Source organism: Procambarus clarkii, chromosome 92 (genome assembly GCF_040958095.1).
Source record: "Procambarus clarkii isolate CNS0578487 chromosome 92, FALCON_Pclarkii_2.0, whole genome shotgun sequence".
Taxonomy (NCBI): Eukaryota; Metazoa; Arthropoda; class Malacostraca; order Decapoda; family Cambaridae; genus Procambarus; species Procambarus clarkii.
In genome coordinates this window covers 4,540,665-4,553,200 of record NC_091241.1, presented here as the reverse complement: position 1 = coordinate 4,553,200, position 12,536 = coordinate 4,540,665, and the positions used below count along the sequence as shown (strand labels likewise).

Below are 12,536 nucleotides of genomic sequence, written 5' to 3'. Positions count from 1 at the left end.
GAATACTCCCGTTGAAAAGCAGAATATGTACCCCGAGAGAGAACTCGTATCAACATCAGAGGGAGTAGGTCGGCCGAGCGGACAGCACGCTGGACTTGTGATCCTGGGGTCCTGGGTTCGATCCCAGGCGCCGGCGAGAAACAATGGGCAGATTGCCTGTCCCTACCTCCTCATCACAATCGACTTGAGAATGGTCCAGGACGGACCGAAACGTCGTCGTCCCTTCAATTTCTAGTGTGTGGTCTGGTCAACAATGGGCAGAGTTTCTTTCACCCTATGCCCCTGTTACCTAGCAGTAAAATAGGTACCTGGGTGTTAGTCAACTGTCACGGGCTGCTTCCTGGGGGTGGAGGCCTGGTCAAGGACCAGGCCGCGGGGGGACTAAAATGACCTGAAATCATCTCAAGATAACCTCAAGAGGGCTGAGACTGTTCAACATGCTTCCACTACACATAAGGGGCATAACTGGCCGACCTTTCACAGTGTTCGAGGAACTCGAAAAACACCTCCGAAGGATACCTGATCAACCAGGCTGTGAGCAGTCGCTTCCAACAGCCTGGTTGACCAGTCCAGCAACGAGGCGGCCTGGGCGATGACCAGGCTGCGGAGATACTAAACCCCAAAACCAACACAAGGTAACCCACAAGGTAAGGTCTCAGGGAGGCCGTGGGAGTTCTGCCTAGAAGGGTCGTGCCAGGCTTGGGGTTCCTTCTGTCGTCGTAAGCCAGTGGTGCCAGACACTTTTTTACTCTTCGTAGGTTGTCTTTGATTTCTGATTGGGTTTTTTGTACTTTCTCTTTTGGTTTTTCAGTACAGTACCATTATCTTATGCCGAATACTGTTGCCTCACGTCGTGCGGCGCGAGTGGAGCCGCTTCAGCTTGCATTCGGGGTGGATGTCACTTCTGCTCCATTCCGCAAGCTTTCTCGGCCGTTGTTTTACTTCCGGCCTGCTCATGTGCTGTTTGAGCCATCCTGGTCATTGGACCAGGTACTCTCTCTTTCTCTCTCCTTTTCGGTTTGTGGTGGTCCCCTTCGGTTCAGGACTGTTTTTTTCTAAGGCTCTTTTTCTTGTTGGCATTGGCCTCTGGGGGTCGGGTCCGGGAGCTTCATGTTCTCTGGCACAAGGGTTTCTGCTCTTTCGATCCTGGTGGTAGTTTTGTTTGTTTGCAGCAGTCTCCTTCATTTCTTGTGAAGAATGAGACTGCTTTTTGGAGGGGTCCTTGGGTTGTTGATGCTTGGTTGGTTCGGCCGGGGATGCATCATGTTTTGTGTCCGGTTGCGGCTCTTCGCCGTCACTTGCGCGCCACGGCCTCCATGGCAGGGGACAAACTTTGGGTTGACCCAGTTTCCCTTCTTCCATGTTCCAGGGGACGGGTCTTCCAGGTCATCCACAGGATTCTTCGGTCCAGCCAGCCTGCGGTCTATCCCCGTGCTCACGACATTCATAAGTTCGCAGCTTTGGCTGTATTTGGTAGTACTGTATGTCCTGGGCTGACATTCGGGCGCGGAGTTTTTGGAGGTCAAACAGAGTCCTAGCCGCACCGTATCTCAATAATGTTCCGGGCCCTTCTCGGGCATGTGTAATCTTGGGCTGCAGGTTGCAGCCAGTTGTCTCGACTTCAAGTTTCGAAGCAAGTGGTGGCCACTTCCCAGTTTAGTCCCACTTTTTCTTTATCTTTGGTTATGTACCACCGGGAAAACTGGAGGGGATCTCCACAGCAAACCAGCTTTGAATGTTATTAAATGCCATTTTCTGGGTGAAACCCAAAGGGTCCCCGGCAACCCTCCCTCCCTCTGGTCGGTGGTTTTTAGAGTTTTTGATATTCGGCCTCTGAACTGGGGTTGGGTAGCTGGCGCGAGATGTCTGAGACCCCCCTCTTCCCCCTCCCGGGAGGGGGGGTGGTACAGACTGCAGTGCAGCCTCTGTGGTGACGTCATGCTTGATTTATGATTGGGGAGTTTTGCTTGCTCGTCTGTTTAACCAGCTGCAGTTTTTGGGATTCCTACCTTTCTGGGTGCCTGACCTGGTAGATGGCAGAGATAGACTGCTTCCAACTACAGTACTTGGTGTCTATGGGCCATTGCTCCTCGTGCCTCTCTCTGACTCGTGATCCCCAGTAGGCATAGAACTCCATCAATTGACTGTTGCCTCGGTCTAATATGTGGATTTGTGCATTATACCATTTACCTTGTTTTTAATTAATTTACACTTGACATCATTTGCAGGGTTATGATCATTATCTAGCAGACAAACTAATGAGGCGGGAGCGTATGGCTGAGTACATTCGAGAACGTGAGTTGCGCAAGACTGATTATAATCAACGGCGCTGGTCCAACAGGGAGCAGGCAGAGTTTTATCGCACCATATCCACCTTTGGTGTCGAGTACATTAGGTAAGTGCCATAGATGTTTTGGGACTGGCTGTTGTAATTATTACTTATTGGGTTCAACCCAGAACAGATCATTTGCTTTTCAGAGCATTATACTATAGTATTTGTAGTTTTAACATTTACATGTATGTATGTAATATTAAAACATTACATATATAACCCCCCTTCTTCTTTACGTTTATCTACCCCCTTTCCCCCCATAATTATTTTACAATTATGTACACTTTTCTTTCCTAACAGAAAGGAGAAAAGATATGATTGGTCCAAGTTTCGCACGTTGTCAAGACTAGAAAAAAAATATGATGAAACGCTCACAGAATACTTCCGGGCTTTCATGGCCATGTGCAAGAGGCAGTGTGGTATCCGTTTATCTGAGGAAGAAAATGAAAGTGAGTGTATATATATTGAAGTTAATTTGAGATAATTTTTGTTTAATGTGTATGACTGGGTTAACTTATTGCAAAACCACACAGCCTGCAGTATTTACGACCCAGCCTGTCATATTGTATACCATATCATGTATGAATTAGGCCTAAATATTGGATTTACTGTATATGTATATTTAATACACTACAACTTTGATTCAGCTAACATTGCTTGGGTGAATCTCGAGCTGCAACGCTCATTTTTGCAGGCCAGATTTACTGAGCTGCTTCATCAAATACTCCTTAAGCGCAGTAGTTGAGGTGTGGAGTTGCTTAGGAAGCAGGGCCATAGTTCAACAACCTGTTCATAATGAAAACTTACAGCCTTTGTCATTGAGAAATTAAACTTCATTGCACATAATATTCCTCATTTGTTTCAAGAATTAATGAACATAGTAATAGGTAAAAATAAAACACACACTTATGACTTCAGAAATGATGGAGATCGGAGTGGATCGACTTCCAGAAGAAAGAGCACGTAGAGTTTTGGAACGAGTGGACCTGCTGAACCGTCTTCGCAATGATATAATACCTAACTCTAACCTGAAGAATGCCTTAGAGTTAGCCTTACCATCCAAAGATATGCCGGACTGGTGGATACCTGGCAAACATGACCACGATCTGTTGAAAGGTGTTGGCAGGTGAGGAGAGTGTTATTTGGGCATGGGCAGGTATGGACAGTGTCTGTTGGGCATGGGTAGGTATGGACAGTGTCTGCTGGGCATGGGCAGGTACGGACAGTGTCAGTTGGGTATGGGCAGGTGGGCTTTTTTTAACTTATCCATTTAAAAGGAAATGACATTACCAAAAATGTAACTAAAAAAGTAATGTGTTATCTACTGGGGGGATTTTCAAATTGGTTATAAGCATGTAAGGAAATATAATAGTGAGTTAACATTGTTGGCACCAGGGAAGATTGGTATCTCTCTTACTTATGGAGTAGTGGCAGTGGGCAGTTGCTGCCTGTGAATGGTGTGGCAGAGAAGCTGACCGTTTTCCTCGTGCTATAAACAAAGTGAGGGGAGGAAGGGTATTTTAGTCACAAATATAGCTGGAGTTACTGCTGTTACTTAGTGCAATTGTTGTTGATGGTAATGCTGTTTGATTATTGTTGTTGTGTGTGCATGCACATGAAATATGCAGTCTTACCAGCTTTTCCAATTTATGTTTCAGAAGGATAACATTGCAGTGTTCAGTAGATACGGCAAATTAGTGCAAGTTCCCACAATTTTGTGTGTTTTCTCTCTCTCTCTCTGGCAGCTACTTGAAGCTTATGGTTGATGGGCTCCCAATGATTATTTGTGTTATCAATTTTTTAGAATTAAAATTGTTCTTTATTAAACTTGAATTTTAATAATACTGTACTAATAATAATAATAATATTAACAATAATAATTTATGTTGCAGGCATGGATTGGGTCGTACAGATTATTACATTCTTTACGATCCTGAGCTCAACTTCCGAGAGATAATTCGTCGCCACACTGCTGGAGAACCACTCATCACTGAGGAAGAGAAGTTGGCACTTCAAAAGAAATATTACGAGAAGGATAAAATTGTTAAGGAAAATGATCAAAAGGAAAATGATCGTAAGAAAATTGATCATAAGAAAATTGTAGATAAAAAAGTGGAAGAAGAAAAAATAAGAGAGAGAGACTCAAAAGATGAGGAGGAAGAAGAAAGGCTGGAGCAAGAGGAGGAGGAAGATGCAGACTTGGAGATGAAGGATAACGAAGGCGCTGGTAAAGTCACCAACGAAAATGAAGATGATAAGAATGAGAAAGCTGAAGAGGATAAACTGGAGGAGACAATGGAAGCAGAAGATAGTGAAGTGCAGGAGGATAAAAAGTTAATTGAAAAGTTGAAGGTGGAAGAGGGTTTTAGTATAGATGATACCAAAGATTCTGTCACAGCAGTAAAAAAAGAAGTGAAGGTTGAAGTTAAAACTGAAATAGAAGAGAAGGTTAAGATAGAAGGTGATGATGAGCTTAAAATTGAAGAGAAGTGTGATGAGGTGTTAAGTGAGCAGATGCCATGTGACGAGGTGAATAATAGTGATGACCTGGACAAGAGTGAAGATGAAAAAGAGGCAAATACGGAGGACACGGTGATAGGAGATGAGGATGAGGAGGAAGAGGAGGAGGAGGAGGAGGAAGAAGAGGAGGAAGAGGAGGACGAGGAAGAGGAGGAGAAGGAGAAGGAAGTGGAGTTGAAACATATCATTCAGGAGGTGAAAGAAGAAATAAAAATGGAAACTGCAGAAACTGCCATTAATGTTAAAGAAGAAGTGAATGTTGAGGTTACTGAGGAAGATAGCAGCAAAGATAACAAGTCTGAAGACAAGGAAAGTATTGAGCTTACCAAAGATGATAAAGATGAACTTTTTGAAAATAAATGCAAGAAAGAGTTAGAAGATACATGTAAAGATAAAAAAGAAGAATGCAAAAGTAAAAATTCAGAGAAATTGGAAGATAAAAATAAAAGTAATGGTGAAAAGGACGAAAAGTGTGGGTCGGCTCTGCTGAGTCTGCAGCAGATGGATGAAGCCATGGCAAAGTGTGGCAGTAGTTTGACCTATGATAACCTGGTTTCCAATGAGCCAACTGTTGCACAGCTGCTTGCTCAGTCAGCTGCAAATCCTATTAAGTGGCCAAAGGACCGAATGCTGCAGTCTCGAATTGAACATCTCATGTATGCTGTGGAGCATAAAAAGTGGCCAGTTGGCATAGATTACCAAAGTAGTGAACAAGAAAGTAAATCCAGTGCCCTCCCTCAAGCCACCAGCAGTGCCTCATCACCCCACACATCAAACTCATCCGACCCTTTGGACTCTGAGCGCAGGAAACGGCGCCAGCTGGAGGCAGCAGAGGCAGAGCGACAGCGCATACAGGCTTTGTTGCATCCTAATCTTCAGCACACGTTAGGACTGAATAAGAGTTCCTCCAGTGCTGCTGCTGCTGCCGCCGCTGCTGCTGCCTTGGGTCTTTCACAGAGCTTTACTAGTGCCAGTCTTAGATCACTCATGGAACAATCAGATGAAAGGAGTAAAAAGGCCCAGCAACAGCTGGCAGCAGATTCACATGCATTGCGGCAGCTTCAAGCTCTGCAAGGAACTTTAGACTTGACTATCAAACCTGTTAATCCCAGTCATAATGCCATGGATATGGCTGCTAGTCTCTTGTCTCGTCGGGGCCCGGGCCGGCCCAGGCTGGATGATCCAGTGAGAACAATGGAGAAGAGACGTCTCAGTGAATCCCCCTTAGATTCTAGAACTCAGGAAAAGAAACGCAGAAAGCTTGATGAGATAGTATTAGGGCTTACATCTAAGGGTAAGAGTCCTGAAAACTCTGCTTCATCTTCTAAGGACACCAGTCCACTGTCTCTTCTTCGTGGCTCGTCTGTAACGTTGTTAAGTTCTCGTGACAAAAGTCAGGTAACCAACACTGTGACAACACCTAAACTGTCTTCTAGTATTAGTATCACACCCACCATATCTAAGCGATCTGGCGACTCCAGAGTGGAAGACGGCGGAGGAACGTCAAGTAAGAATACAACTACCTCCAGTGATAAAGAAAGCAAACCTGGGTTAGTGAAACAATCGGACTTGCCCCCAGGCGTAACGTTACCGCCTGGAATTGAGCTTTACCGTCCAACTGATGCTAAAGTGGATAAGTGGTTGGAACAACACCAAGGTCTCTTGGCAGATTCCTCAAGACCTTCTAAGGACCTGAAGAGACGAAAGATTGATTTTACTTCAATGGACTGGAGTCAGTTTTCTGGTGATGAACACATCAGTGTTGTCAACACTACCACTGGGCAGAGGGTTTGTAATATTTAGCTTTTGTTATACCTGTACTTTGATCTTGGTATTCACAAGATGACACCTTGATCACACTTATTATATTTTCATGTTTCAGTTTTGAAATGCATCATTTTGGAACTTGCACACACATTCATACATGCACATGATCATACATAAATACATATCTGAATAGAATAAACATTATTATGAAGAGACAGGTTGAGGAGAAAGGTTTTCCGATAAACTTGGGAATCTATTCGAAGAACCACAAGACAAGACAAGACAGGAGTGAAAAGGTGGATTCATTGCCTCTTCCTAAACTGCCTGCTGATCTTGTGCAACACAGTAGTACCACAGTTTACGAATTTAATCCGTACCTGGAGACTGTAAACCGAAGTGAATTTTCCCATAAGAAATAATGGGAAATGGATTAATCCGTTCCTGACTCCCGTAAAATTAACTTCAAAGTAAATTTTATACCTAATTCACCCAAATCTTCACTACAAAAGTATGTACAAGTTATTACTTGCCTTTACTGAGGACTCCTGTTGGCGTATGGAAGACGGTGAAGAGGAGAGGTGTTACTGTTTGGAAGGGGAGTCCCCCTTCCATTATAACATCAGGCAGTGATGACTTCTCTGGGGTACACTCTGGCACGTTTTGCCTGCATACCACTAGGACCTGTTTCTGGCTCGCTGCATGATTTTCTCATTTTTTTCTTGATTGTTTTTCCCTGTGTAATACAGTACTTGTCTGTAGTGAGACATCACATTGTCATTAATATGATCTATGCAATGGCCTGCTAAAGCTTTATCTGGGTAATTCTTTTCAGCAAAACTTTAAGTTCTTCCCATACAGTACATATTTTCTTAATTAACAAGGAAGGGACATCCTCTACTGCCTCCTCCTCCCCTGAAGATTTGTTATACTGCTTAGCTAGTTTAACAACACGTGTACCATTTTCATGTTTACGAATGATCTCTTGTTTTTCTATATGGTTATTCTCACATGTGTTTTCTTGCCTTGAACCATACCACTGGCTTTCTTGGGCCCCTACATAGCCTTCCCGGTTTGGTGCCTTCTTTTGATAATTACTTACTTACTTGGGCCCCATGGCGAGATACTTAATAACTTTTATGTTCAAATAGCCAAAAATCCGAAAAAAAAAAAATGTATATCCTTCTAAAGAATTCAGGCGGGATAGTCACTAGGTGGGAGGCACTGGGAAAAGAGGGCCGATTGCCATGTCACCACGTGCTAAGTCGGCCATACAGGTATCAACAAACTTGTATCCCGAGGTAAAGTTCATAACCCGATTCAAATTTTCCGAAGAAATCGGGCTCATAACCCAAAAAAGTTCGTAAAGAGGGCCATTCGTAAACCAAGGTACTGTAACACTGTATTTGTAAATTACTTCCCATTCTCATTTCAATATATTAATTAGGCTTCCTGCAGCATTCAATTGTCCTTTTCAGTTCTTACTGTCCTCTATTAGCTTTGTATCATCTACAAACATTGACCCCCCACCCCCCTCAATTTCCTGCCCATTATTGTCATAAGGGGGCTTGGTGGGTGGCTGTCAGGGTGTGTTGTTCCATGGGACATCATTTATATTTATCACTTTTTCTTACATTCCGTTGGCAGGATTGTTGGTCTTCTGTTACTGGTAACAAACTGCGTACACTTATGAGTAGTGTGTCCTCATGGCCGTCTTCCTACCACTGTAAACAGCGATGGGAAACGGCTCTGGCGAGGTTGTGTATTGGCTATACACGCTTAACTCATGGTCACTTAATGGAGCGCCGCCTTATTGTCCAAATTGCATTGTCCCTCTTACGGTTGTGCATATCCTTTTTGAATGTCCTTACTTCCAGGACGAGTGTGTCTCGTTTTCCGACCGTCCCTCGATGGAATTCTTGGTGAATCGGATGCTTTTGATATTGTTCGCCTTGTGCGTTTCTGTTCTCATATTGGCATCCTTGGTGATATTTACGCATTTTAGCACCCTCTGATTATTCCGCACATTTGATGGTGCTACATAGCCTTCCCGGTTTGGTGCCTTCTTTTGATAATTACTTGCTTACTTTTTCTTGCATTTCCATCTAAATTAATAATTTTATTAAGAAAAAATATATCCATATATTTTTTTTTTTCCCCACATAGGAAGTTATGACTATTTCAATAGCCACGCATTGAGGGTTAAGATTTCCAGGTTATCACTAGCAAGATTTTCAAGGTTTTATTATATTGTACATTGCACACAGAAATGATTTGTGTGCAAAGTGTTGGTTATCCAGTTTCCTTCTGATAGCACCCACCCTAACTCATCACTGTTAATAAGATGCCCCATCCATGTCTCCCACATCACCTCATCCTTCCTTGCATAGTTCTTCAATTTGCTTTTATAATAATATAGTAATATGTTCTTGTTTATTTCAGATAAGTGGACAAGAAGCACCTAGGCTCAAGTACCTTGCCCAGTGGCTTATGGAGCATCCTAACTATGATGTTGATCCTCAGTGGGCCGATATTGTGAAAGATCGTAGCAGTAGTGCGGGTTTTCTCTCTGATCTTCACAAGAAATTAGTGAATGCAGAAAAGAAGCACAGTGTCAGTCGTGCTTCCCTCATGTCTTCAGTGTCAAGTTATCTCCATGGCAGTACACCTTCTAGCAGCACCACTACATCCCCTCAGTCCCTGGCCTCTGGCTCTAACACCACTACCACATCTACCTCGGCTGCTGGAGGAAGCACTTGCGCTTTTCCCCTTTCGTACCATTCCTCCAAAGGCTTACCGTTTGATACCAAGAGTTTCCTTCAGGGGCTGGATCACAAGAGCCCTCTTACTACTGCAGCTCTTGCTGGATTGGATCCAAAACTCTTGGGATTTGATCCTAAACTGCTAGGAAGCCTCGATCCAAAAGCTCTTGGTCTAGACCCAAAGCTGCTACCTCCGTTAGATCCAAAATTATTAGCAGCTATGGGCCTAGACCTTAAAATTTTGGGGCTAGACACGAAGCATCATGAAACAAAACATCATGAAAAAGAGAGCAAAGCATCATCTTCACGAAGCTCGGACTCTAAGTCCTCATTGTTTAACATTGATCCAAAATTACTAGGTTTTGACCCTAAATTGCTAGCAGGATTAGATCACAAAACTTTAGCTTCACTTGATCCTAAGTTACTTGCGAGCCTGAGTGGATTAGATCCTAAAGCATTATCAGGTCTTGACTCTAAAGGTCTATCTGGACTTGATCCTAAAGTCTTGGGTATTGATCCAAAATTGTTAGCAGGCCTTGACCCCAAGCTTTTAGGTGGCTTAGACCCCAAATTATTAGGAGGCTTGGATCCTAAGTTGTTAGGTGGTCTAGATCCTAAATTATTTGGCGGGTTAGATCCCAAGTTATTAGGTTTAGACCCAAAATCATTAGGTGGTATAGATCCCAAATTATTAGGTGGTATTGATCCTAAACTACTGGCAGGTTTAGATCCTAAATTATTAGGAGGACTCGATCCAAAAATGATGTGCCTAGATCCAAAGATGCTTGGTTTAGACCCCAAAATGTTTGGTGGTATTGACCCCAAATTATTGGGAGGCTTGGATCCGAAGCTCCTAGGAGGATTAGATCCCAAGGCTCTTGGTGGTCTTGATGCCAAGCTGTTGGCAAGTATGGGTATGGACCCAAGCATGATGATGATGGCAGGCTTTGGTGGTTTACCAGGTATGGCTGGATTAGGAATGGCAAATCCTCTGTTAGGTGGATTGGCTGGATTTGGTATTCCAGGCTTAGCAAATCTGAATGATTTCCCATCAACCTCCAAGAATAAAGACCATAGAAATGCAGCCAGTTCAGCAGCTAATTTGTCGTTCCCAGGAATGTTTCCTGGTGCAAGCACAGCTGGGCTGATGTACCCACCTCTTGGCCTGGGTGGTTTAAGTTCCTTCCAGTTACCCTCCATATCTTCAGCTGCATCTACTGCTCTCCTTAATGGTCTACCTGCAAGCATAATGTCCATGGCAGGGACCTCACGTCACATGAATCAGGCTTCTACAACCATCAGCAGCAGTAGCAAGTGGAAACAAGATCAACGTAGAACTCGAGAGTCGAGGGAAGAGCACCGCAGCAGGATGGAGAGATTGGATCCTACAGATGAGATTGAACGAGGTCTGAATGTACGCAAAGAAAAATTGAAGGAGCAGTCTGGGCTCTCAAAAGAGGAGCGTTATCTATTAAAACAAATGAAAGCAGAACGGTTAGCGCGAGAGATAGAAGCTCGGGGAAGTCACGATCCGTATGCGGCTCATTTAGATTTGTCGTTACACTGGAGTCAAGAGAGTCATCGTAGTGAGAGGACACAAGATGCCCCAGAAAACTTAAGTCGTGAATCTGAACCTGCCAAACATGTACAAGGAGCAGATGCTCAAAATTTGAGCACAAAAGATATTGAAAATGGTGAAAGAAGTGGCACAAACTCTGATGTTGAGGAAGAGGACGAAAAGTCTTAGTGCAGTGGTGTTGTCCTACAAGTTATGTTCGTAATCACTAATTTAACCAACCTTGAAAGTATCGATTATATACTTTTAGTGTAAACTCGAGACGATATTTTAGTTAAAGTGAACGAAAGTGAATTCCATGTATGCAATTTGTATGAGTGAAATAATACCACAAACCCCCACCTCCAGTTTTCCATACTACTGCTCTTCATATATCCACACATCAAATATTCACTTTGACATTTAACTGTGATACTGACCTCATTATTTATTCCATATTTTGTGCGAAAATAATATATCAGCTGTCTGACGGGAACACATTTTCCATGTACTCTATTGTAATCTTTAAAAGGCAAAGTTTAAAGAAGTGTGAAAGTATATTATCTTTTCCATTAATAGTGTATGCAAGTTGATACAGTGAAAACTGCTTAATTGCAAAGGCGAGAATCCTTTTTGTTGCCTGGTATCGACGATTACAAACATTAGTGATGTATTAATTTGGATCTGACTGTTCCAAGCTGTTGCGAGAGGAAAGTCCTCTGTTTCTGGTGTATCTGGTCAGGCATGTGTAAACATTCTAGAAGCTGCTTTATATTGTATAATTGCAATTTCACACATTGAACCTCTCAAAAGTGCTTTAGGAGTCAAGTACAAGAGTGTAGAGATCTTTCCTTTGATAAAAGTGTTAGATCTTAAACCGGAAACCCATGTCTGTGTATATATTATTATTAAGAATGAATATAATTGTAAGCAAACTTTTGTAAAAGCTAAATGTAAACTGAAGTTCACTAATATTAAAGGGAACTTGGTGAGACTTTAATTGTATATTTACCCCATTGATCACCTATGACATGCTGACCTACCATGTTTTGCACTCCGGCTAGTTTTTGAGTTTGTTATATTCTGTGGTTATATTGGCTTAGTAATTTCTTTTGTATAATTAATGTTTGTAGACATATATATAAACAATGATTTTGAAGTATGATGATATTTTTTACTGAAGCTCATCCTTATTTTTGCTAACAAGAGTGTCAACACCTGACTGGTCTGACATTCTCATTCCTTGGCTATGATAACTATATTTAACCTTTTCCCCAATGTTAGTACCTTAGCAGCTACATTTTGAGTGGCAGTGGGGCTGTGTGCTTTGATCATAATGGGTTCTTATGGTGAGTTCCCAGAAGGGTCTTACCAAATGCCTGGTGGTTTAGCAGACAAATTTGGTCTTCTGCAATCCATGTATTTGCTATGCATGGAGACTTTGCCCATTTCCTTTTGGAAGTGCTCGTTTTGGGAGCACATGAACTACATTTGAACTAAGGAGTAGATGAGTATGCCCAGGATGCTACGGCTCCTAGGGAGAACACACGTCTTCGTTAGTTGGTAGAGGTGAAGCAGGTGGTTTGCTGCAGCCTAGATGAAC

The 12,536-nt window shown here is 42.8% G+C and overlaps 1 protein-coding gene across 2 annotated transcripts in view; it reads left to right on the top strand.

Annotated features, from left to right (window-relative positions):
• The window catches only part of LOC123775136 (chromodomain-helicase-DNA-binding protein 6), a 141,022-nt gene extending 129,095 nt beyond the window's left edge, over positions 1-11,927 (top strand). For both annotated transcript variants that reach the window (XM_069319176.1, XM_069319175.1), the window contains 5 exons: positions 2,229-2,395; positions 2,633-2,781; positions 3,251-3,458; positions 4,225-6,640; positions 9,059-11,927. In XM_069319176.1, the coding sequence (XP_069175277.1) occupies positions 2,229-2,395; positions 2,633-2,781; positions 3,251-3,458; positions 4,225-6,640; positions 9,059-11,125 (5,007 nt within the window). In that variant the 3' untranslated portion in view covers positions 11,126-11,927. The remainder of the gene's footprint in view (positions 1-2,228; positions 2,396-2,632; positions 2,782-3,250; positions 3,459-4,224; positions 6,641-9,058) is intronic.
• The last annotated feature ends 609 nt before the right edge of the window (positions 11,928-12,536 follow it).